The 27,218-nt window shown below is 39.1% G+C and overlaps 1 protein-coding gene across 1 annotated transcript in view; it reads right to left on the minus strand.

Moving 5' to 3' along the window:
• Positions 1-26,319, minus strand: part of LOC126457611 (cysteine sulfinic acid decarboxylase-like) — a 106,178-nt gene extending 79,859 nt beyond the window's left edge. Inside the window, exon 1 of the mRNA XM_050094067.1 lies at positions 26,019-26,319. Within this exon, the coding sequence (XP_049950024.1) occupies positions 26,019-26,296 (278 nt within the window). The 5' untranslated portion in view covers positions 26,297-26,319. The remainder of the gene's footprint in view (positions 1-26,018) is intronic.
• Between the last annotated feature and the right edge of the window lie 899 nt (positions 26,320-27,218).

Below are 27,218 nucleotides of genomic sequence, written 5' to 3' on the forward strand. Positions count from 1 at the left end.
ATACTTATATATTGATGACCTGTAGCTGTATAGAATGAAATTAGAATTATATATTAATACCTTCAGCTGCTGATGGACGTTGATATATATCAACGGTGACAGGTGAAAATGTGTGCCTTGACTGGGACTCAGACCCTGAATCTCCTGCTTACATGGCAGAAACTCTATCCATCTGAGCCACCAAGGGCACAGAGGATAGTGCGACTGCAGGGACTATCTTGTGCATGCCTCCCGCAAGACCTACATTATCACCTTATATGTCCACACACTACATTTGTAGTGTCCTATATGTTCTGACAATACCAGCCATGACCTTCCTCTTCTGTGCAGATGCACACATATTACCTGAACTCTTACAAGACTTGGTAAGAATGTCTTCCATGTGTAATGAGTGTGTTGGGTAAGGACACTATGAATATAGTGTGTGGACAGATAAGGTGAGAATGCGGGTCTCGCGGGAGGCATGCACGAGATAGTCCCTGCAGTCGCACTATCCTCTGTGCCCTCGGTGGCTCAGATGAATAGAGCATCTGCCATGTAAGCAGGAGATCCCAGGTTCGAGTCCCAGTTGGGGCATACATTTTCACCTGTCTCCGTTGATATATATGAACGCCTGTCAGCAGCTGAAGGTATTAATATATAATTATAATTTTGTAGTAGATGGCTGCAGGTCATCAATGGTGTCTGTTCTTTTGGACATGTATGAAAGAACAGACATCATATCCATATAATTATGAAGTACCTCGAAGAAAATGATTTATTGACACATAGTCAGCCCGGATTCAGAAAATATAATTCTTGCAAAACACAAGTAGCTCTTTATACTCATGAAGTAATGAGTGCTATTGACAGGCACTGTCAAATTGATTCCATATTTTTAGATTTCCAGAAGGCTGCCGACACAGCTCCTCACAAGTGTCTTCTAACCAAACTGAATGCCTATGGAATATTGCCTCAGTTGTGCAACTGGATTCATGATTTCCTATCAGAAAAGTCACAGTTCATAGTAACAGATGGAAAGTCATTGAGTAAAACAGAAGTAATATCCAGCATTCCCCGAGGAAGTGTTATGGGCCCTCTATTGTTCCTGATCTATATTAACGATATAGGAGAAAATCTTAGAAGCCATCTTAGATTGTTTGCACATTATGCTGTCATTTACCATCTTGTAAAGTCATCAGATGACCAAAATGAATTGTAAAATGATTCAGATAAGATATCTGTATGATGCAAAAATTATCAATTGACCCTGAATAAAGAAAAGTGAGAAGTTATTCACATGAGTACTAAAATAAATCTGCTAAATTTTGATTACGCGATATGTCACACATATCTGAAGGCTGTAAATACAACTAAATACTTAGGGATTACAATTACAAATACCCTAAATTGGAATGATCACGTAGATAATATTGTGGATAGAGCAAACCAGAGACTGTGATTCATTGGCAGAACACTTAGAATGTGCAATAGCTCTACTAAAGAGAATGCTTACGTCACACTTGTCCACCCTATTCTGGAGTACTGCTGTGCAGAGTGGGATCCGCATCAGGTGGACTGACAGAAACAACAAAAAAGTACAAAGATGGGCAGCTCATTTTGTATTATTGTGAAATAGAGGAGATAGTGCCACAGACATGACATGTGAATTGGTGTGGCAATCATCAAAACAAAGGCATTTTTCATTGTGGCAGGATCTTCTCATGAAATTGCAATCACCAGTTTTCTTCTCTGATTGCAAAAACATTCTGTTGGCACCCACCCACATAGGGAGAAATGATCATCATGATAAAATAAGAGAAATCAGAGCTCACACAGAAAAAATTAATTGCTTGTTTTTCCCACGCGCCATTCGAAAGCGGAACGGTAGAGAGACAGCTTGAAGGTGGTTCATTGAACCCTCTGCCAGGCACTTAATTGTGAATAGCAGAGTAATCATATAAATGTAGACATAGATGAGGATAAGATTAGAATAATTACTGCATGTGCAGAGGCATTTGAACAATCATTCTTCACACACTCAATATGTGAATGGAGCAATAACTGACAATGAGGCATACCCTCTGCCATGCACCTCATGGTGGTTTGCAGATTATAGATGTAGATGTCAATTTAGATGTAGACTGGTCACTAACTTTGGTGACACTAATGCCCTTTACATACGACCAGAATTTCTTTGGGTTTTGTGAAAGAGCATTTGACAATATTCTGCTACAGTACTCATTGAAGGCTTCATCCATTGCTCACTTGACAACCAAATGTGTTTCATTCAGCTTCTTTCTACCTATAGCCCCACACTTTGTTTTACATGTGTTATGCAGCAATTTCCTTTTTGTTAGAAGTCCCTTTAGACCGACTGTATGCTATGGAGGTTTCCTCCCGTTATGAACTTTTCTGGCATCTCAGCATGCTGTTTCCATCTTCAACCATAGTGTACATTGTCAAAATTTGTTGTAATTTAGCTCTGTTTTTGAAACACACAAGTCTGTTAGTGAGAGACGAAGTTACCTTTAAGGAATCAATAAATTTCACCTCAGATTGTTCCTCTTATTACTGATATAAATGACTTTCTTGGGCACTGTAGCTTAGATCTTAAAGGAACTTGCAGTACTTGTAGCATAAAAGATAAAGTTATTTGTTTAATAGTCAGTTAAACATTGCAACAATCAAAAAAATGCAGCCCCACTGTGAAAAAGGCTGAATTTGCAGACAGCAGTGCCACAAGCCACGGGCTGCTCTGTCCTAAGATAATGTTTTAATTATTTTTAAAACATAAAACAACTTTCAGCTGAACAATTACATATCACTGTTGATAGGTGCATTCTGAATGCAGCCATAAAGGTTAGGTATAATAGTGGAAGCTTCATGCTACCACCTCAAGCCTCCATCTTTAACACATTGGCTGCTACACACTTAGCAGTGAATATTTAACCTACAGAACAGGTGTGAGGTGAGGCCTAGCCAGTTCACATTAACAAAATAATTTGGGAATCTTGTCAAAGAAAGTTATTTAACTCCCTATTTACTTAAAAGTGGACCCTTATAGGACAGATAGAAAATCGAGGATGGCAACAGAAATGTGGTGTCTTAGTGTGGTGTGTCAATGCCTACTGTTACAGTTTAGTCATTACACAATTATAACTAGAAACAGAAACTAATTGTAAACATTATCTAAACTATAAATGAAAGGAAAGCAAATAATCACATTTACAATTTCTGATGTGTTGAGTAGCCGAGTGGGCATGAGAATTCAGAGCCATCTGTCCACTTTCCACAGAATGCAACTAACCTCTTCACTCGTACTATAGCTTCAGGCCATCCATGTGTTTTATCACTCTTCACATAATACTCCAGAAATCTCTTTTGCACTTTGCTTTGCTGAATCATTTACCTTTTTTCTGTGTTACTGTCAGGCCTCTTGTATTACCCAGTCTTGGAACAAGAAATTGTGGTAATCTTTATTGGTTGTTGGAGACATCCAACAGTTCATGATCAGTACACAGTCCAAGTAAATGTTGCATAATATCCATTCTGAAGTGCCATATTTGCACTGGGTCCCAGTTAGTTTCATATACATTATCAATGCCTTTATCACTGAGGTGTTCAAAGATGTAATGATGAGAAGTAACTAGCCATTTGATATTGAAACATCTAACTCTTGCTTTCCTTTAGATACAAAACTCTACTCACTAAGCAGCAGCAAGGGAACACATACACAAAAGGATTTATCTATTACAAGCTTTTGGAGCCAGTGGCTCCATCATCTGGCAGAAGAGTTGAAGGGGAAGGAAGAAGGGTGAAGCAAAAGAATTGGAGAGGTTTAAGGAAATCCGGATCAGGGGAGGCTTACCACACGGGTAGAGAAGGAAAGACTGATTGTTGAGGACTGCACCAGACAATATTTGAAAACCTGAGAGCTTAAAGGTGGAAGACAGAATGATATGCAAGACAGAGATTACTACTAAAACATTGTGCACCAGTTAATAAGAGTGAAAAACTAACTGCATTTGGTGTGTAACAGAAGGGGGAGGGGTGATGGCAAAAAATAGGTAAGTCAGAAAATGAAAGATGTAGGAAACTAAACTGGAGTGAAGAAAGGAGTAGTTACAGTGAATAAATGCTAAAATGGAAGAAGTTAACATAAATTATGGCCAGGTGGATGTCGAGAACCAAGGACATGTAGTGCTAGCTTCCACCTGTGGAGTTCCAAGAAACTGGTGTCTGGGGGAAGAATTCAGATGGTGTGTGTGGTGAAACAGGTACTGAGGTCATGACTGCCTTGTTGTGCAGCATGCTCTGCAACAGGACATTGCGTGTTGCCTGTATACACGCTCCACTATCAGTCTTCCCTTCTCATCCTGTCTGGTAAGTCTCCTCTGATCCGGGGTTCTGGGTGACTTTTTTGGACTGTACCTATTTCCCTAAGCCTCTCCAGTCCGTTTCCTTTACCACTCTTCCTTCCCCTTCAACTCTTCTGCAAGAAGCAGGAGCCACTGGCTCCAAAAGCTTGTAATAGTTAAATCTTTTTGTGTGTGTGTGCTCCCCTGCTGCTGCCTGATATGTAGATTTTTTATTGATCCATTTATATTATATTATCAATATCTGATTACATTCTTTGTTATATTAGCCCATGAGGTCATTCTTCCTTGTTATGTAACCCTCTTGCCAGCCTTTGGTGTTGTCTGTCTTGTTGAAACTATCGACTGTTTTCTACCTTTTGTGCTGGTATTCTGAACGTTTATTTTTCTGTACCATCCAGATTAATCAACACTTTGCTCTTACATCTTTTCTAGGGCCAGTTTTTGTGCGTGTAGACTGGCCCATTTTTATCTGCGAATTTACATACAAGAAATTCCACCATTATTTATGAATTTGCTTACAGTTCACTACACTGCAGGGCATTCTCCCGATCATCTCTCGCTGGTTTATTTTCAAATTTGACAGCTGTTTTATTTCCTACCCTCCACTTAACCTGTTTACCCACAATTCTTTCACATTTTTGAGTGTTTGTTTTCCACCAAACCTCTCTGATCAACTTTTACTGCCATCTTTTACATTACTTTATTTACCAAGCAAAGTGGTTTACATTATCACTTGTGACTTTCTCTTTTCATTTGGCCAGTTTTTAAAATTTGTCACCCTTCATGACTTTGCCTATCAGTTTTTTTTTCCAGTCATTTTTTCAGATCATACAGACCACTCTTCTGCTGAGAAGTTCTTGCACACTCATTGCTTCTTGTTGACCATTGTCTATTCTCAGATTTTCATGCGAAGTTTTATGATTTTTCCGAATTTTTCTCCCTGCTTTTCTTCCAGTTTTCTATCTTTTTCCACACTCTGCCTTTCGCTTCTGCAACTCCCACGATTTCTAACACCCCAAACTGTCCTCTCTCACATTGATGAATTCCACCACATATTACATCAGTTCTTTTCGAAAACATGCTTTTGCACTATCAAAATTTAGGTCCCTCATTCTGTTTCTTGAAATCTGCTTGTCCCTTGGAGTTACTCCCAAAGCCCTAATATTGAAAATTCCTGTTTCTGGATGCAATCCTACTCTACACCATCCTCTTTTATAGTTTCAAGTATGGCCATCTCTTGCACTTGGCTGACTAATCTGTGCCCTAAATGCCTCATCTGCAAGTTTCCACTCCACCAGACCTCTCTCTTTCTACAAAATCCTGCAATTATCTGCCCCTCACGTTTTCTTGGATGGTATCATCCACCAAGCCAATTTCAGACTGCAACAACATGCCAGACTTCTTCTCAAAAAGCTATCCCACCTTCTCCTAAACTACCTCAACAGTGGTGTTTTCCTTCCTGCCCCTTTGCAGCCTCCCAAATAGCCATACCATCAACCACCACTCCTCTCCTGCAGAGCAAGCTTGACCAACATCCTTAACATCCCACAGCCTTCACTACTGCCTCCCTGACCTGTAATAACTCATAACTATAATTACAAGAATAAGTCACAACACTACAGTGTTCTCAACCTCTCGTCCTAGGCACTCTCTCTCCCCCTCCCCCCCTCTGAATTATCTGTATTGTCCATTATCCAAGGGTCTCACTTCCAGCCCTAAACCTGCATTTAACGATGCTGCTTTGGTGAAGAACCTACTTTCCTTTACAGGTAATGTCAACTGGAAAAATCACTTTGCAACCTAATCCCAAAACCTTTACAACAGCAAACTTGACATTGAACCTTGCCTTGAACAGTTCTGACCACATCCCTTAAAAGCCTTCCAATAATTCCTCACATCCAGCATTGCTTCACAGCCTTTCCTCAGGTCCCTACAACATGACCCTAACCTGTCCTCTGCAGAATTCCAGGCGCTAAATGCCCTAAAAGCTGATGACTCCATCATTATCCTCCCAGCAGACAAAGGATTTACTGCTGTGGTACTTGACTGACATGAATATGTTAGTGTAGGTCTATGCCAGCTGTCTGACACCTCTATTTACAGCATCTGCGCTCAAGATCCCATCCCTGTGATTCAAACTGACCTGCAGTCCATCCTAAAAACCTCAGACCCCTCACAAGGACTTACACCTCAATCCATAGAACTTCTTACCCCATCCTAACTAAGCACCCCCACCTTTTACCTTCTTCCTAAGATCAACAAACCCAATCATTCTGGCTGTCCTATAGTTGCTGGCTTCAAAGCACCCACTGATCTTACATCTGCCTTAGTTGATCAATACCTGCAACCCATAGTACAAAGACTTCCCTCCTACATTAAAGATATCAACCATTTCCTAGATTGACTGAAATCCATGCATGTCCACTCCCACCACACAACTTGCTTGTCACCACTGATGCCATCTCCCTCTATACCAACAATCCCCACGTACATGGTCTGTCTGGCGCTGAACATTTCCTCAGTCAATGTTCATCTGATTACAAGCCAATGACATCCTTCTAGCTCACCTTAACCAACTTTATATTTACCAACATTACTTCACCTCTGAGGGGCAAACAGATCAGGTGTATGCCCATGGGAACCAGGATGGTTTCTTCCTGTGCCAACATTTTCATGGATCACTTGGAGGGGGCTTTCCTAGGATTCATAAGCCTTCAAGCCCTGGTTTGGTTTAGATACATTGATGACATTTTTGCTGTATGGACTCATAGTGAGGCTGACCTTCTCCAAATCAAATTTCACATGGTCCTGTTCTGAATCCCATGCCACTTTCCTTGATATTGATCTCATCCTCACCGAAGGGCAGCTACACACCTCTGTCCACATCAAACCTACTAACAAACAACAGTACTTACATTTTGACAGTTACCATCCTTTCCATGTCAAACATTCCCTCTAATACAGCCTTTGCACTGCAGGCAAAAGTATTTGTTCAAATGCAGACCCTTTACAGCAATACACCACCACTCTCACTTCAGCCTACACTGGGTGTAATTATCCCTACAGCCTGGCTCAAAAGCAGATTTCCTAGGCCATCACATCCAATTTTGGTACTGCTGATCCCTCCAAAAAACAACTCCAGAGCACACCATTTGTCACCCAGTATTATCTTAGTCTTGAATGTATCAATCAGCTACTTTGACGTGGCCATGACTTCCTGAAATCATGCCCTGAAATGATACCCATTCTGTCTGAGATTTTGCCCACCACACCTATAACAGCTTTTTGTCACCCTCCCAATCACTGCAACATCCTTGTCAAATGCTATGCTCCTTCTGCACCCTTCTCCCTACCCTATGGCTCCTACCCCTGTGACTGTTCCCTCTGCACAACTTGCCTTATGCACCCTCCTACCACCACCTATTCCAGTATCGTAAGTGGCAAAACACATACTATCAAACGGACAGCCACCTGTGAAACGACAAGTCATATACCAGCTGTTAACACTGTTCGGCCTTTTACATCAGCATGACTACCACTCGTTTATCAGTTAATGATGAATGGACATAGGCAGAGAGTGTATACAGCCAAGACACAATATCCTGTTGCAGAGCATGCTGCACAACATGACAGTCAAAACCCTAGTGCCTGTTTCACCACACGTGCCATCTGTATTCTTCCCCCAGACATCAGTTTCTCAGAACTCTGCAGGTAGGAACTAGCACTACATGTCCTTGATTCTTGCCTTCTTCATACCATTTTAATTTGCTACACCCTTCAATTTCTGACTTGTCCATTTTCCGGTGTCCCCCTCCCACCTCTATTACATACAATGCACTTAGATTTTCACTCTTATTAACTTGTGCATTGTGTTTTAGTAGTAATCTCTGTCTTGCATATCACCCTGTCTTCCACCATTAAGTTCTCAGGTTTTCAAATCTCATCTGGTGCAGCCCACAACAATCTACATCTACATTTATACTCCACAAGCCACCCAATGGTGTGTGGTGTGTGGCAGAGGGCACTTTACGTACCACTGTCATTACCTCCCTTTTCTGTTCCAGTCGCGTATGGTTCGCGGGAAGAACGACTGTCTGAAAGCCACCGTGCACACTCGCATCTCTCTAATTTTACATTCGTGATCTCCTCGGGAGGTATAAGTAGGGGGAAGCAATATATTCGATACCTCATCCAGAAACGCACCCTCTCGAAACCTGGCGAACAAGCTACACCGTGATGCAAAGCACCTCTCTTGCAGAGTCTGCCACTTGAGTTTGCTAAACATCTCCATAACACTATCACGGTTACCAAATAACTCTGTGACAAAACGTGCCGCTCTTCTTTGGATCTTCTCTATCTCCTCCGTCAACCCGATCTGGTACGGATCCCACACTGATGAGCAATACTCAAGTATAGGTCGAACGAGTGTTTTGCAAGCCACCTCCTTTGTTAATGGACTACATTTTCTAAGGACTCTCCCAATGAATCTCAACCTGGTACTTGCCTTACCAACAATTAATTTTATATGATCATTCCACATCAAATCGTTCCGCACGCATACTTCCAGACATTTTACAGAAGTAACTGCTACCAGTGTTTGTTCTGCTATCATATAATCATACAATTAAGGATCCTTCTTTCTATGTATTCGCAATACATTACATTTGTCTATGTTAAGGGTCAGTTGCCACTCCCTGCACCAAGTGCCTATCCGCTGCAGATCTTCCTGCATTTTGCTATAATTTTCTGATGCTGCAACTTCTCTGTATACTACAGCATCATCTGTGAAAAGCCGCATGGAGCTTCCGACACTATCTACTAGGTCATTTATATATATTGTGAAAAGCAATGGTCCCATAACACTCCACTGTGGCACGCCAGAGGTTACTTTAACGTCTGTAGATGCCTCTCCATTGATAACAACATGCTGTGTTCTGTTTTCTAAAAACTCTTCAATCCAGCTGGTCTGATATTCCGTAGGCTCTTACTTTGTTTATCAGGCAACAGTGCGGAACTGTATCGAATGCCTTCCGGAAGCCAAGGAAAATAGCATCTACCTGGGAGCCTGTATCTAATATTTTCTGGGTCTCATGAACAAATAAAGCGAGTTGGGTCCCACACGATCGCTGTTTCCGGAATCCATGTTGATTCCTACAGAGTAGATTCTGGGTTTCCAAAAATGACATGATACTCGAGCAAAAAACATGTTCTAAAATTCTACAACAGATCGATGTCAGAGATATAGGTCTATAGTTTTGTGCATCTGCTCGACAACCCTTCTTGAAGACTGGGACTACCTGTGCTCTTTTCCCATCATTTGGAACCTTCTGTTCCTCTAGAGACTTGCGGTACACGGCTGTTAGAAGGGGGGCAAGTTCTTTCGCGTACTCTGTGTAGAAACGAATTGGTATCCTGTCAGGTCCAGTGGACTTTCCTCTGTTGAGTGATTCCAGTTGCTTTTCTATTCCTTGGACACTTATTTCGATGTCACCCATTTTTTCGTTTGTGCGAGGATTTAGAGAAGGAACCGCAGTGCGGTCTTCCTCCATGAAACTGCTTTGGAAAAAGGTGTTTAGTATTTCAGCTTTATGTGTGTCATCCTCTGTTTCAATGCCATCATCATCCCGGAGTGTCTGGATGTGCTGTTTCAAGCCACTTACTGATTTAACGTAAGACCAGAACTTCCTAGGATTTTCTGTCAAGTCGGTACATAGAATTTTACTTTCGAATTCACTGAACGCTTCACGCATAGCCCTCCTTACGCTAACTTTGACATTGTTCAGGTTCTGTTTGTCTGAGAGGTTTTGGCTGTGTTTAAACTTGGAGTGAAGCTCTCTTTGCTTTCGCAGTAGTTTCCTAACTTTGTTGTTGAACCACGGTGGGTTTTTCCCGTCCCTCACAGTTTTACTCGGCATGTACCTGTCTAAAACGCATTTTACAATTGCCTTAAACTTTTTCCATAAACACTCAACATTGTCGTTTTGATCTGTTAGGTAGTCTGAAATCTGCTTTCTATTACTCTTGCTAAACAGAGAAACCTTCCTCCCTTTTTTTATATTCCTATTAACTTCCATATTCAGGGATGCTGCAACAGCCTTATGATCACTGATTCCTTGTTCTGCACTTACAGAGTCGAAAAGTTCAGGTCTGTTTGTTATCAGTAGGTCCAAGATGTTATCTCCATGAGTCGGTTCTCTGTTTAATTGCTCGAGGTAATTTTTGGATAGTGCACTCAGTATAATGTCACTCGGTGCTCTGTCTCTACCACCCGTCCTAAACATCTGAGTGTCCCAGTCTACATCTGGTAAATTGAAATCTCCACCTAAGACTATAATGCGCTGAGAAAATTTATGGGCAATGTACTCCAAATTTTCTCTCAGTTGTTCTGCCACTAATGCTGCTGAGTCAGGAGGTCGGTAAAAGGAGCCAATTATTAACCTAGCTCAGTTGTTGAGTGTAACCTCCACACATAATATTTCACAGGAACTATGCACTTCTACTTCACTACAGGATAAACTACTACTAACAGCGACAAACACGCCACCACCGGTTGCATGCAATCTATCCTTTCTAAACACCGTCTGTGCCTTTGTAAAAATTTCAGCTGAATTTATCTCTGGCTTCAGCCAGCTTTCTGTACCTATAACGATTTCAGCTTCGGTGCTTTCTATCAGCGCTTGAAGTTCCGGTACTTTACCAATGCAGCTTCGACAGTTTACAATTACAATATCGATTGCTGCTTGGTCCCCGCATGTCCTGACATTGCCCCATACCCTTTGAGGCTGTTGCCCTTTCTGTAGTTGCCCGAGGCCATCTAACCTAAAAAACCGCCCAGTCCACGCCACACAACCCCTGGTACCAGCGTAGCCACTTGCTGCGTGTAGTGGACTCCTGACCTATCCAGCAGAACACGAAACCCCACCACCCTATGGCGCAAGTCGAGGAATCTGCAGCCCACACGTTCGCAGAACCGTCTCAGCCTCTGATTCAGACCCTCCACTCGGATCTGTACCAAAGGTCCGCAGTCAGTCCTGTTGACAATGCTGCAGATGGTGAGCTCTGCTATCATCCTGCTAGTGAGACTGGCAGTCGTCACCAAGTCAGATAGCCACCAGAAGCCACAGAGGATTTCCTCCGATCCATAGTGACACACATCAGTGGTGCCGACATGAGCGACCATCTGCAGATGGGTGCACCCTGTACCCTTCATGGCATCCGGAAGGACCCTTTCCACATCTGGAATGACTCCCCCCAGTATGCACACGGAGTGCACATTGGTTTTCTTCCCCTCTCTTGCTGCCATATCCCTAAGGGGCCCCATTATGTGCCTGACATTGGAGCTCCCAACTACCAGTAAGCCCACCCTCTGCAACTGCCCGGCTCTTGCAGACTGAGGGGCAACCTCTGGAACAGGACAAGCAGCCATCTCTGGCCGAACATCAGTATCAGCCGGAGACAGAGCCTGAAACCAGTTCATCAGACAAACTGGAGAGGCCTTCCGTTCAGCCCTCTGGAATGTCTTTCGCCCCCTGCCACACCTTGAGACGACCTCCCACTCTACCACAGGTGAGGGATCAGCCTCAATGTGGGCAGTATCCCGGGCAGTCACAGTCGTAGTCCGATCGGGGGATGCGTGGGACGATCTGGCCATCCCCGACAAACCCCCATCCGGACCCCCACAGTGATGCCCATTGGCAACAGCCTCAAGCTGTGTGACCGAAGCCAACACTGCCTGAAGCTGGGAGCGAAGGGATGCCAGCTCAGCCTGCATCCGAACACAGCAGTTGCAGTCCCTATCCATGCTAAAAACTGTTGTGCAAAGAACGTCTGAATTAATCTACAGAGAGCAGAAACAAATTGACACAAAATTTAAACAGTTATTAAAATATAAGATTGCCTAGTAAATGCAGTAATGCTGCTACTTGCGCACTGCTGACACACTGCTTGGCGGTGGAAGGAGACTACGTGATTTTACAGTATTCAGGTACTAAAACACGATGCTACAACTCTCAAATACTATAATACACCCAAAATTTATGAATTAACAATGCAAGTACCAAAAACACGCAAAGAAATTAAGAATTAAACTATGTAACAAATGAGTGAGCTAGGAGTATACGACTTTCTGCTGGCAGCTGCTTATCCATCCATTAAGCGTCCCCTGACCCAAGGTTTGGGTGACTTTTCTGAACTGTACCCCTTTCCCTAAAGGTCTCCAGTCCTTTTCCTTCACCTCTCTTTCTTTCCCTTCAGATTTTCTGCCAGAAGAAGGAGCCAGTGGCTCTGAAGGCTTGTCAAAGTTAAATCCTTTTGTATGTGTATTCCCTTGCCACTGCTTGGTGAACAGATTTTTTATCCATCTCTTTATATTATATTGCCAATAACTGATTATTTTCGTTGTTATATTAGTCCTTGCTTTCCTTTGTTATATTCAACAATGATAACTGGTTTTAGTTTTTCATCTCTAGATCGTTCTTTGCTGATGGAACCATATTCAACACAGGCTTTGTTAAAAGAAACATGTCCCTTCCGTAATCCTATTTTCCAAGCACAATGCCACTGGATGATTCTTTGCCTGCCACTTCACTCTTCTTTATGATTTTGTTTACAATTGCTGGAAGATGTCTTCTGTTCTTTCCTAGTGTTCCAACCAAATTTGTCTTCTTTTCAAGACGTTGTTTTATGACAGGAACAATAGTTACCTGTAAAAACTATTTGGCTCTCTCCAAAATAATTATGCATAAGCTTCCATCACAATACATTCTGTCAAGTTGTTAGAGGGAATGTCTGTGTATCCCTTATAGGTGACCATGTGTAGAAGACAAGCAATATTACTGCATAATTTGTAAACCTTAACCCTATATTTGTGGCTTTTACCTGGCACATAATGTAAAAATGAAAGTTGTCCTCGAAATGGCACTTTGGTTTCATTTGTTGCAACAGTTTAATCTGGTATATACTCTCGACACAAACTTTTTATTTTTTATTTTATTTTATTTTATTTTAATTAATTAATTAATTAATTTATTTATTTATTTTTTGCAAATTATCAGACGTTTCCCTGAACTGAAGGGTTTTATAACCCTTTTTTCTGATGTATTCTCTGCAAAATGGATGCAACAGAGAAGTGACTGAGAATGATTTCTGCTCATTATTTTGAGACAAAATGTTATTTTTGAACAGGGGATGTTTGCTCCAATAATCGCCTATTGTTGGATACATTACAGATTTTGTCCTGCTTTGTATCCTTCCAAGAATTCAGCCATGCACTGTTATTCACACTGTTGCTGTCTACAGTCTGCACAAGGTATTAATTGGTCTCAGTTACAATCAAATTCAACTTCATCAAAAAATACATGAAAAAGTGGTGTGGCATCAAAGCATTCCTATCCATAGGCCACGAGGAACTATACATGTATTTTTTGTGGCCTTTAAATACTCGTAAAACCCTTTTCAAATGAGTACACTGACATCATACTATTCCATGGTGGCTTCAGACATCTGCAACAGGACCACTGAACTTGCCATCACCAGTACCAACACAATCACTTTGCCATCACCAGTACCAACACAGTCACTGTTGTCATCACTGTTGCCACTATCGGTTGTGTCCCCACACACATCTTCATTGCCACAATACTCCAAAGACACGGAATCATCAACACAAAAATCCAATTCTTCCAGCATCCTCTGTGCTTCTTCAGAGGTAAAACCAATCTTTTCCAATGTTTACTATTATGTGATATCCCACTACTGGTTGACAGAATGGGATCCATTCGGGATAATGCCATTTATGCCCTTCTCGCTTGATAAAGCAAATTTTACCATTCATAAAAAATATAAATTAGCAGTCAACATTGCAATGGATATAGAGTGACAGTGAAGTTTCATAATAATTAATAATAGAAGTTCTGTTGAAGGTAAGGTTGCAATAAACAATTAGAAACTGAACAAGATATTATACCCAGTCTCCTGAACACAGGCATCAATTCATCCAGGAAACACAAAGTAATGCACAGTTCTGCATGAAGTACAACCATAGGAAGTCAGGGCTAAACTGATAGAAACTTGTCACCCCATGATTGTCTTTACAGGCCACGTTAATCCACAATATATGTTTTATCAAAAAACTGCTTGTGATTGTACCTGTATTGGAGACACTCCACCTGATATTATACCATGCTAAACAGAGTGGAGCTATTGGCCACCACTGGCCACTTGCCATCAGGCATAAGGCTCTGCTGTGGCTGCCAGTTGCCAGTGGTCACATGGAAATTAAAGTGTTAATTTTTTCACCTTGACTGTTAATGTTGCTAGTACAGACCAGATGGTACAACTTTGCATTTACATGTTTAGAAAATTTTTTACCAAATGTTTTAGGCTGAATGGAATCCTTATCTTTTTATTCAAATGCTCATTTCCCATTTTGTGGGCCACTAAGCTTCCAGGTGTAGCTCATTGTGTTGGAAACACTATTAAAAAAAGAAAAAACTGATTGGTAACACAAGTAACTAGATTACACACACTTGTGTGTGTGTGTGTGTGTGTGTGTGTGTGTGTGTGTGTGTGTGTGTGTTTTAGTGAGCCAAGAATACAAATATGCTGACTGAGTTTTCTCAGCATCCCTTTTCCTCTCAGTGTCCTAAGTGCAGGTCTGCCTGACCTATGTGTAAATGTGATGAGGACTATGAACACTGTTCTTGTATATTAGATTAGTTCACTGCTATTCATGAGCACCTGGAAATCACTCTGACTGCATTCAAGCAATTGAAAGCTGCTTCAGATCAGTGTGCTGGATGAAGTGTCAGATGTCATGTACAAGAGATACCAAAGGTATCAGAAATGCTATCCTCTCCAGTGGATAGTATCTCCACTGCAGGAAGTACACGATCCATCATCACTCATCTACTTGTTGGCTGTGGGCCGCATGTCAGTAGCAGGTGAAGAGACACTGTATGGGAGAGACAGGAACATTACATCTGTCCCCCCAACCCAGAAGTTTGAGATCGTTCACTGAAATTGAAAGTGAGCCTTTGAAAAACACTTCATCTCTTGGGAAGCCTGCTGCATACTATGGCAGGGGGAATTACGTGCAAAAACAGTTAAAATACATGGAGAAACAGTGGTACCCCTTAGAGAAATGGCAGCAAGCGGTGGGAAGGATCACTTTGCCCTCTCAGTGTGAAAGCTTGGAGGCATCAATCAACATGTTGAAGAGACTGTACCAGCACCCATCCAAAGAGGCAAAAATGTCAATTTTGGTGCATGTTAGAATGAATTATGCCTGTCATCTGTGGTCTAAGGTCATACTTGAATCATTCTGATGACTGGCAGAAAGAGCTGAGAAGACCAACCTTACAAACTTTCAACAAAGCTCACAATCTGCAGCATTGTCCCCAGAACTGATCAAGACCCTCTGATTATGGGTGGAGTAGAAAGTTTGAACAATATACTTCCGGCACAGGGTAGGCTGTAAATTCATGACTTATGCCATAGGTCTGAAAGCTGTAGGGCTCCTTGAATGGGGGTGTACTAGACATCAGAATCTGCTGCTACCCACATGACTGGGTGTTTGTGGTACAGTCATAAGATATTTTTAGCTTATGGAACTCTCCATCTAATCCAAATAATGACAGCTGTATGGGGCCCCAAAGTATTACTATAGAACTCAAGGAAATGGCTCCCACAAATGAAATTATTAAAATCCTCTTGACCAACTGCCAAAACATTCAAAACAATGTTCCAGAGTTTAAAGAAGTCCTAAACAGTAATGGAACTCACAAAATTCTAGGTTCAGGAAGCTAGCTAAAACCCACAATTGATGGCAGGAAGACTTATTTATTTATTTATTTGATGCTATCAGATTAGGACCTTCAGGATCTTTCTTGCATTGGACAAGGATTTTACATGTAAAATACTTAATTTTTACATCATAGTTACCTAAGAAATTAATATGACAAATAGTAATAAAATAGTATTAATAGAATTAAACATGATTTGAATATGTGTGGAGATGTTGTGAATAAATCATACTGACTAAGAACTAATAAAGTAATAAAAGCAACACTACTACTCCTGCTGTTGCTGCCATCAATAATAATGACAATAATAATAGCAATAGTGATAGTGGCAAATACAAAATGTATTTATAGGTGTACAAAAGTGGTATTTTCTGACACAGTGTTGTTCTAAGGGAGGGAAATTTAGGTAGACTGCACCAGCTAAAAGCTCTGAGAAATTAGCCAGACCTGGTCAGAAAGAAAGGTGGTGTGATAAGTGCATATAGGGACAAAGATAGACATTATTGTTGCAGTAGATATGCCATTAAATGTCTTTTGGAGCCGGAGAGGATATTCAGTTCTCTGATATAATATGGGTAGTCATTCTGGAGTCTAATTCCTGATGCTGAAAAAGACTCTGAGAAAGTGGCTGTGTGGGGCAGAAAGGATTTTACTCTAATGGGAATGAGTGTTTCTGCTAGGTTGTTCTGACACAAGCATTATGGTCAAGGAGAGGTATGAAAGACAGTGTACATTTAAAAGATGGTAGAGGTGCTCTTGTCTGTTCATAGTCACAATAGCTGTGCATAAGATGATGAAAGATGATCAAAAAGTTGAAATCACTGATACATTAAACACAGGTGTTCATCACTAGTTCTAGGAGTCATGAACTTTCCTGAGAAAGACCTTCGAGGATAATATCACTGTAATCATCAACTGGAAATGTAAGCATTTGTACAAGGCTCTCTTTCAGCTTTTTATATTTTTGTAGGGTACGTAAAATTGCAGATGCCTTCCTGCATATTGCAGCTGTGTGCACAACAAAATTTAGCCTCACATCTATTATTAATCCTGGACTTTTTGATGAGGGAGAAAAGTTGATAACTGTGCCATTTAAGATTAAAGATGATAGAGTTTCATGATATTTTGAGCTAATAAGCTCAGTATGACCTACCAGAACAGATTAGGTTTCAGGTGGACTGAGCTTTAACCCTTTATTATGTGCCAGTTTTGATAGTGCACTCAGGTCAGCATTGACATTCTTGATTGCTGTCTCCAAGTTTATCAATTTTGCACTTACAAGGGTACATTTCCAGTTGCAATTAAATGATCTTAATGAAACTTGTCAGGTATGTAGAGTAGTCAAAATAAAGCAATAAGTATTTTTTCATGTTTGCCAATTTCACTTTTAAGGGGAAAAACCAATGCTAAAGGTAATTTGGCACATTGGGTTTGGAGGGAATATTTTCACAACCATGATGTTAAAAGTGTTTCACAAGGAAGTTCAAATGCAATTAATTTTCTTGAAAACTGTGTAATCAATTTTTGAAACAATTTGAAATTTTGCAAAATACCATGCCACCACTAATTAATTTCAAAAAATTAAAACTTTCATAATACCATAAATTAAAGAAGCTTTCATGTTATATCCATTCATGTATAATAAATCTGGTTTCTGAAATATCATTTTTGGAGAATAACTTGTACACAATGTACAGTCAAACTATTTTCAACATGCCTAGTTAAAATATTTTCCAGTTCATTAGGCTGTCTGGTACAGCAACCATATATACACAAATCATAAATAGTTTTGCATCACCTCAGTTCCAAGAGTTCCGGATTCTGTACAGAAAACTGGAATAGAGATGAACATGAACATCATTTCTGCCCTTTTTATAGCTCACAAAAACCACACATTGCATGCTGTACCACCATACAGTGAGACCTTCAAAGGTGGTTGTCCAGATTGCTGTACATATCAGTACCTCTAATACCCAGTATCACGTCCTCTCACATTTATGCATGTCTGTATACATCCTGGCATACTATCCACAAGTTCATCAAGGCACTGTTGATCCAGATTATCTCACTCCTCACCAGCGATTCAGCATAGATCTCTCAGAGTGGTTGGTGGGTCACGTCATCCATAAACAGCTCTTTTCAATCTATCTCAGGCCTGTTCAATAGGGTTCACGTCTGGAAAACCTGCCGGCACATTCTAGTCGAGCAATGTCATTACCCTGAAGGAAGTCATTCACAAGATGTGCACTACTGGGGCATGAATTGTCATCCATGAAGATGAAAGCCTCGCCAATATGCTGCCAATACAGTTGCACTATTGGTCGGAGGATAGCATTCACATATCGTATAGCCATTACGGTGCCTTCCATGACCACCAGTGGCGTACGTCAGCCCCACATAATTCCACTCAACAACAAAGCGCCTCCACCTTGCTGCACTCATTGGACAGTGTGTCTAAGGCATTCAGCCTGACCAGGTTGCCTCCAAACACGTCACCGACGATTGTCTGGTTGAAGGCATATGTGACACTCATCGGTGAAGAGAATGTGATGCCAATCCTGAGCGGTCCATTCAGCATGTTGTTGGGCCCATCTTTACCATGCTGCATGGTGTCATGGTTGTAAAATGGATTTTGTCATGGATGTTGGGAGTGAAGTTGCACATCATGCAGCCTATTGCGTATAGTTTTTGCTGTAACACGACATCCTGTGGCTGCACAAAAAGCATTATTCAACATGGTGACATTGCTTTCAGGGTTCCTCTGAGACATCATCTGTAGGTAGCAGTCATCCACTGCAGTAGTAGCCCTTGGGCAGTCTGAGCAAGGCATGTCATTGACAGTCCCTGCCTCTCTGTATCTCCTCCATGTCTGGACAACATCGCTTTGGTTCACCATGAGATGCCAGGACACCTCTCTTGTTGAGAGCCCTTCCTGGCACAAAGTAACAATGTGGATGTGATCGAACCATGGTATTGCCTGTCTAGGCATGGTGGAATGACTGGAAATGATCGGCTGTCGGACCACCTCCATCTAATAAGTGCTGCTCATGCATGGTTGTTTACATCTTGCAGGTTTAGTGACGTCTCTGAACAGTCAAAGGAACTGTGTTTGTGATACATATCTACAGTCAATGTCTATCTTCAGGAGTTCTGGGAACCTGGGTGATGCAAAACTTTTTTGATGTGTGTAGAATATTTGAATTGAAAACAGTCTTGGTTGCAATTAAAGCTTTCATTAATAACACATTTCAATTTCAAAGGGTCTCTTCAGATAATCCTAAGATTTTCCATTTACAATATTTTAAAAAATCATAAAACAGGTTTGTGCTAGATTGAAGCATGTGTCAAATCAGATGAACTCTCTTAATTACGGTCTCTGTAGGTTCATTTGATTTGACATGTGCTTCAGTCTGGCACAGAACCACTTTATGATTTGTGAAACGCTGTATAAGAAAATCTTTAAGGTAATGTGTAGATGCCCATTGCTAATAAAAGAAAAATTTCCACCAAGACTGTTTTTAATTAAAATGCCTAACTAAAATATCTAAATTTTCAACATTAATCTATTTATTTACGTTGTGACTCGCCGATCTTTCAATGTGCCACCACACAGTTACACACATCCTATACATGCGGTGCTGTCTGCCAGCCGTGCAGCAGCTGCACCACCTAACCAGCCAGCCAGCCAGCCAGTGGCCGCTAGACTTGGACTCAGTGCTGATTTGAATGTTACCGTGTTCACATGTCTTTCTTTGTCAACTTGCTCTGTGACTTATATGTGTTGTGTCGTTTTTGAAATATATGTGTTCAATTTGACGTTATAACAATTTATTTTGTTGATTTTTGTTTACGTGTTTTAAATTATTATTTTACATTTTAGATTACTTTTTTGTTCTTTTCAGTTTACCCTTTCACACAGCCAAATTTTGTGAATTGAAAAAAATAATTAACTCATTATTATGATTAGAAGCATTAAAATAATGATTATCTGTAAAGAAGTGCTTAAAACATAACTTTATTTAGACTATAAAAATAAAATGAATGGAATTTCCTCACATAATTAAACAATATAAAACCAAATTCAATAGGATTTCAAATTGTCATGGGTGATCCTCTAAATACACTGATTTGTATCAGGCATATTTCAGTACATTAGAAAACCTTGTTGAAGAGAACTGTTTATGTACTGGTGACTGCAGCTTGATTATATTGGGTAATTCAGGAAGAAATAACAGATTTCAGTTGTTTATTATGGACAAACTATAGAAGATAGAAACATGTTGCTCATGTCACGGGATAGATGAAGGTTCAAAATTTTGACACAGCTGTCCTGTTGTTAGTTTGTAGCAACATAGTGTCTGCATCATGAGAGAAATCATTTTGTGTGTTGGAATTTGCACAAAGTCAGTTCACTGTTCAAGTGTAACGTACATTCTGCCATTGATTCAGCAAAAAGCTGCTGAACAAGCAGATTTATGACTGGCATACAAAACCCTTGGAAGTTGGTTGCACATGCAAATGGAAGAGCTCTGTTGGCCACACACTTCTGATGAAAAGTCAAATATATCTGAGATGCGTTGGACGGGAAGAAGTTGACAACACGATCTCATTCATTGTTTTTGGCCTCCCAGTTCACCAGGCATCAAAACTCATGATTTTTTTTTTCTTTGGGGTTGCAGAGTCTTTGGCCCACTTATGGTAGCTACTCTTCAACAGCTAAGAAATCAAATTGTTGAAGTTGTTGATTCAATAAACAGGAACCTGTTTCTTTGTGTGTAAATGAAGTGGATTATGATTTTGATGTTTCTCAAACAAAGCATAGTGCTCATGCTGAGTGTTTGGTATAACATCTGTGCAAACACAAAACTTTGAATCTTTCTCTATCCAGTGACGTGAGCAACATGTATCTATCTTTTATAGTTTCTCTGTAATAAATAACTGAAATTGTACTTTCTTTTTGAATCCCCTATATTGTTTCTCAAGTGGAGATTGACATCATATCATTCAACAGAATTAGATCTGAAAATCTTCTCACAAAATTCTTCCAACATCAAGTGGCATGTGCGTCCAATGGCTCTACCTGTCCCATCGAGCCTTTTGGGATTACAAGGTGAACAAGTTCCTTGCTGATGTACAACACTCCAAAAGTTTTTCCACACTGACCATCCCATTTTCAAAGTTTCTTAAAAAATTAATGGAGAGTTTCGACCAAGAACTTAAGAAACTCTTTTTGAAGCCCCAAATGTTCTTGTGACAGCATAAAAATCTGGTAAATTACTTTCTGACCACATCAAAAGATATCTGACAGGAGTTTTCTTTCCCAGTGCGGGAGAAAAATCTGTATTACTGTTAGATTCTTGGAATGAGAAATGTGAAAGAAACATTTTGAGCATCATACCTGAGGACAAGCAAGTTGTTCCAAAAGGCTTGAAAGGGTAGGCACAGCCATTGGACTTATAATGCCTTTCGATGTTGGAAGAACTTTATGACAAAATTTTCAGAGCTAGTTCTGTTGAATGATTATCATGTCAACCTCCACTTGAAAAACAATACAATCAAGCTGCTGTCACCAGTACATAATCAATTCTCTTCACCAAGGTTTTCTAATGTACTGAAATATATCTGGTATGAAGCAGGATATTTAGAGGACCACCCACCACAATTTGAAATCCTTCTGAATTTTGTTTCATATTGTGTTGTTCATCATGTGTATTATGTGAAGAAATGTCATTCATTTTATGTGCACAGTGTAAAATAATGTTATGTTTTAGTCATTTTTTTACAAATAGTTATTACTGTAATGATTTTGTATCACAATAATGAGTTACTTATTATTTTCAGTTAACAAAGTACACTTATGTGAAATGGTTAAAAAACTTGTTATTAAAAAGTAAAATAACAATTTAAAACATATACAAAATAAGTGAAATAAGTAATAATAATAATAATAATAATAATGAACATTTAAATATTTTAATAAGATATATTGAAAATATCCTGACAGTACTTTGGGTACAGCTTAATTTCTAAAAATGGTATTTCAGAAACCAGTTTTACAACATGTGGATGGACATGGCATGGAAGTTGCTTTAATTTGTGTTTTCATTTTTCAAAACTAATCAGAAGCAGTGGTGTACTTCGTGAAATTCCAGATTGTTACAAAAGTCGATCATACAGTTTTCAAGAATGTTAATTAGATTTCAACTTTTATATGGAGCCTTTTTTTTTTTAATATCATGGTTTTGAAGATATTTCCTCTACACCCAATATGCCAAACCACCTTTTGGGCATGTATTCTACTCCTTAAAAGTAAAATTGGCAATAAATAAATAAATGTACTGTATTATTTTTAACTCTCTATATATCCACCATGTTTCATCAAGATTGTTTATTTACGCCTGGGAAGATTCTGTTGTTCGTTACAGCTGGGGGTTATCAGAATACGTATGGTATTTACAGTAGGAAAAAACTGATGACACATCACTGATGTATAATGAAAGGTATAAGGGACAAAATACTTAGCCCTGGAGAATGCCTGATATATCTGCATTGTGACTTTGTAGTGGTGGATATGACATATTGATAACAAGTTGTCAGGTGTGGCAAAAGCAGTCCACTATGCTGCACCTGGAGAAAAATTTAGGTTGCTAATTTTAGCAGGTAAAAAGTCAGTTTTTAGTGTAAATTTAGGTGTGATAGGATAATTGGAAATGGAGGTTGTGTGTTTGTAGCAACAGATAAAAGACTCAAATGCACAATGTTATAAACTGAAGCTGAATGTCAGACTGAGCACAGCTCAATATCACACGAGCATAAACATTCCAGATGCAAACCAAAAACTTTAGCAAAAAGCCTCTGTTCACTAGTATATAGGTTCCCCAATTGACTTTCATCACTGGAGGGAAGTTTAATCATCCATGAATCAATTGTGATGCTTACAGTTTTGTAACTGATGGGTGCGACAAGATATCCTGAGAAACATCTCCATTTTGAAGAATAATTTGCTAGCCTTGTGGAGATACTTACCCCATGCCTTGTGTTCCATAGATGTAGAACAGTAATTGGATACATCCAACTCTATAAGTTTTACTAAGAAAACTTATAGAGATGGATATATCCAATTACTGTTGCACAGCCCAGTGATACTATTTAAAGATAGGTATAGGGCAGTTCTTACAAAACATTAAAATGAGACCAATTACATATTCAATAACAGCACCAAAAGCAGGAATGATAGATAACAGTGATACATTTTGGAAATGAAGTTATTTCATGTAATTCTAAATTGTATAATGGTAAATGGCATTAACATGATTGAACAGAAATAGCTGTATATCACTTCTTGGAACAGGTTTTAACTACAATGGATAATGAGTACTTAAACTGTGGAATATTTTTAGATCTATTCAAGGCATTTGACCTCATGAGCCATTATATTTTGCTAGAGAAACTGTATTGGTATGGAGTATATGGAAAAGCATACAGCTGGTTTCAATCGTGTATGTGCAACAGATATCAAAGTGTTGAAATAATACATAATGGCACAAAATATTACTCAACATATCTGAAAGTCAACTGTGGCATACCCCAGGGTTCTGTTCAAGGCCCTCTGCTCTTCTTAGTTTTTATTGATGATTTTCCTAACCATCTAATGAGAGCAGAGTCAGTACTTTTCGCAGATGATACGAGCTGTTTTATTAAGGGAGTTAGTGAAGCTGACCTACAAGAAAAAATAGCTTCAGCAATGAATGAGGCAGCTGAATGGTTCAAAGACAATTACTTAATTACAAATGACAGAAAAACCACTTGGTTGAACTTAGGCACATAAGGAACAAAGTAAAAAATAACATAAGAGTAGGGATTGGGAAATGTCTGATAGAACAAACTTCTTTTACAAAATTTTTAGGTGTATGGCTGGACAGTAACTTGCGATGGGAAAAAAAGCTGAACTATTGAATAAAAAACTTAGTAAACACTGTTATATATTCAGAAAACTTAAAGAAAATTGCAATTTTGAAACAGTACTATGTGCCTACTACTCTTACATTCATAGTAATCTAAGATATGGTATTATATTTTGGGGGAATACAGGTTTCGCAAAAAGTTGTTTTAAGCTCCAAAAGAGAGCTATTTGTATTCTGAAGGGTGTTGCCTACAGAGATCCATGTAGACGACTCTTTAAGGAGTTTAAAATTTTGGTCCTCCCTAGTTTATTCATCCATGAATCAGTATGTTTCCTAAAGTCAAATCAAGAATTCTCTTCTCTAAACAGCAAAGTACACAACTATCAGACCAGAAACGGGCACAATTTCCATAGAAACATACATTCAAAATACCTGGACCAAAATAGTGTGATTTATCTTCCCAAAATAATGTTCAATGCCTTACCAAAAGAAATAAAAAGCATACAAAACTTACATAATTTAAAAAAGAATTAAAGAGGCTACTATTAGGTCAGAGTTTCTATAACGTTGATGAATTTCTTTGCTATCTAAACGGATAGTGCTCATCTTTTGATTTGTCTGCATAATCCTCCATTTTTCTCCAACTTGCATGTAAATAGAAGACAAAATATGTGAATTTTAATTAAGAAAAATATTAAAGTGTAATTAAGAAAACGTTATTCCCCTTACTGGATTTTTCTTTGTATAAACCTTGTAATTTTTTTTTCATCTTTCATGTAAAAAGAAGACAAAAAATGTAAAGTGTAACTAACAAAATGTTATTTCCCTTAATTGTTAAAAATACAAATCATGCTCTTTTTCTTTCTATATGACAATTCCTATGTCATGTATACGATAAAATGAATGATAATAAATTGAATTGAATTAACACAATTTTGTATTTTCTGAGTGAACTTTTAGGTGTGAAATTTCTCCCATGTTTTCTCATAAAGTCTGCGAAGAATTTTCTAGAAAAAGTATAAATTTTTGAATGAAGAAAAATTAGTGCTACAAGTTGGTAAAATTAGATTTTTGAAATGCTTGCATTCTAGAATTAGAATGATTATGAAAGAAAAATTTTAATACTAATATTTTCTGAATCACATAACTTAGAAAGAAGCCAATATATTTTTTATGATGATGAATTCCCGTACTCCCTGACAGAACATAGGGAAACATCACGGGAGACCCGTGCCGCCGTACTAGGCAGGTGGTTTGCAATTGCCTTCCTCTGACCGTAATGGGGATGAATGATAATGATGAAGGCGACACAATAACATCCAGTCATCATGAGGCAGGTGAAAATCCCTGACCACACCAGGAATTGAACCCAGAACCCCGTGCTCAGGAAGCGAGAATGCTACCGTGAGACCATGAGCTGCGGATATGTTTTTCATATAGTAGGAGAAATATGGCTCTTAAATGGACTGGGTCACTCCTGAAACTAATCATCAGCGGGGCTGGATTTTTCTGTGCATGTGGTTTTCTTTAATCTTATACCTGGAATACTTAATTAAATAAAACGTTTCTATGAAAAATTATTATATCATTACCATCAATCATGTCTTAATTACAAACTTAACAATAAAGGTAGTAAAAATACAATGTAGAACAGTATTTTGATATTTTATATTTGCTGCATCTGGATCATGAAAATAAGTCAAAGAATAAATAAATAAAATTTTATATTAGGAGTGATATCAGAGTTATTCTTTCTCCTACAATTCATAGTCTCTTCTTGTCAAACTATCTTATATAATATTATCTGTCTGAAATATTTCAATCATTCCCTAAAGGTGAGAATACCACTATAACAATGAAGAACAAGTATCTCCCAAAAGCTTGTTGTTTTTTGTAAATATCATTACTGAATGATAATGAAGAAATGAAATTTAATGGATATATTTACTGACCCAGAATACAGTTGATTAATGAAGTACGGGTGCCCAGTCTTGGTGCTGAATCTCACAATATCAGCCACATCCTGAAGCAGTTCTTCATGTGAAGCAGGTTTATCTGTAGGAGTAAGATGAAGTATGTCACGAAGTCGCTGTGGATCTCGCCACCTCACAACTGGTTCCTCTCTTCTAGTACCACCAAAAACTGCCTCTTTCAGTAAATGTTCCACTAACTGCAGCAAGAAAGGGCCATGTATACTCTCGACTGGCAGTGTTCTAAACCATTCAGACATAGTGGCAAAAGACTGGAGGGATCTGCATGTCCTGACAATGGTTATATAGTCCCCTGTGCACTGGTGTCTGCTGCTTCCTCATTAGCAACAGGTCAGGCATAAAAGCTGACTGCCAATAAAGACTCCACCCAGTTAACTAGGTTGCACATCCTCATTAACCTTAACCCCATTTGTAAAATATGTTCTGGGCAGCAAGAAAGTTGCACTGTCCATAGACAAGCTTGCAATAGTTATTTTCTTCTTTGGAGCACAGTGAAGTTTCTGCAGAATGATAAGTTAATACAATACAGTCTGTTACCTGATAATCACGTTGACATACCAGGTGTATCTTCTCCACAAACATACAAAACGATTTTGCACATGTACTGGCACAGATATTCAAGGTGAAATTTTACACCAATTTGTATCACTGTTAGTGGGATGGATAAAGAATTCTTAAATGAAATTATTGGATCCAAATGGCAAACTGTATCTTATACAGGAATAATATACAACACACAATTGATGCCTAACTGTTCTTTTTTCTGCACTACAATTATATAAAAAACTGTAGTGTCCCCTTTTTAGGCTGCTAATACTAATTAAAATGTGTACATATCTTGCATTTAGGCACCGCCTTTGACCTACCAAATTAGATTTTCGTTATTTTAATTTAAAACTGGGATATACAGCCACAATGTGTTGCAAATTCTAGTTTGAAAGAGCACCTTCTGAAATTTAGAATGAGCACCAATTTGTTAGCAATGGAGTATTTATTAGGCAGTTTTTCTAATTGAAATATCAGATACAAACAATTATTAATGCTATAACAAATTATGTCACTTTACTCCACAAAAAACCTGATGCTTTCCTAGGCACAGCCTTCTGTTTGTTGTCTACACACTGCAGTGGGCTTCTGTAAAAACACACAAGCACACACTTC

The sequence above is a fragment of the Schistocerca serialis genome, chromosome 1 (assembly GCF_023864345.2).
Source record: "Schistocerca serialis cubense isolate TAMUIC-IGC-003099 chromosome 1, iqSchSeri2.2, whole genome shotgun sequence".
Lineage (NCBI taxonomy): Eukaryota > Metazoa > Arthropoda > Insecta > Orthoptera > Acrididae > Schistocerca > Schistocerca serialis.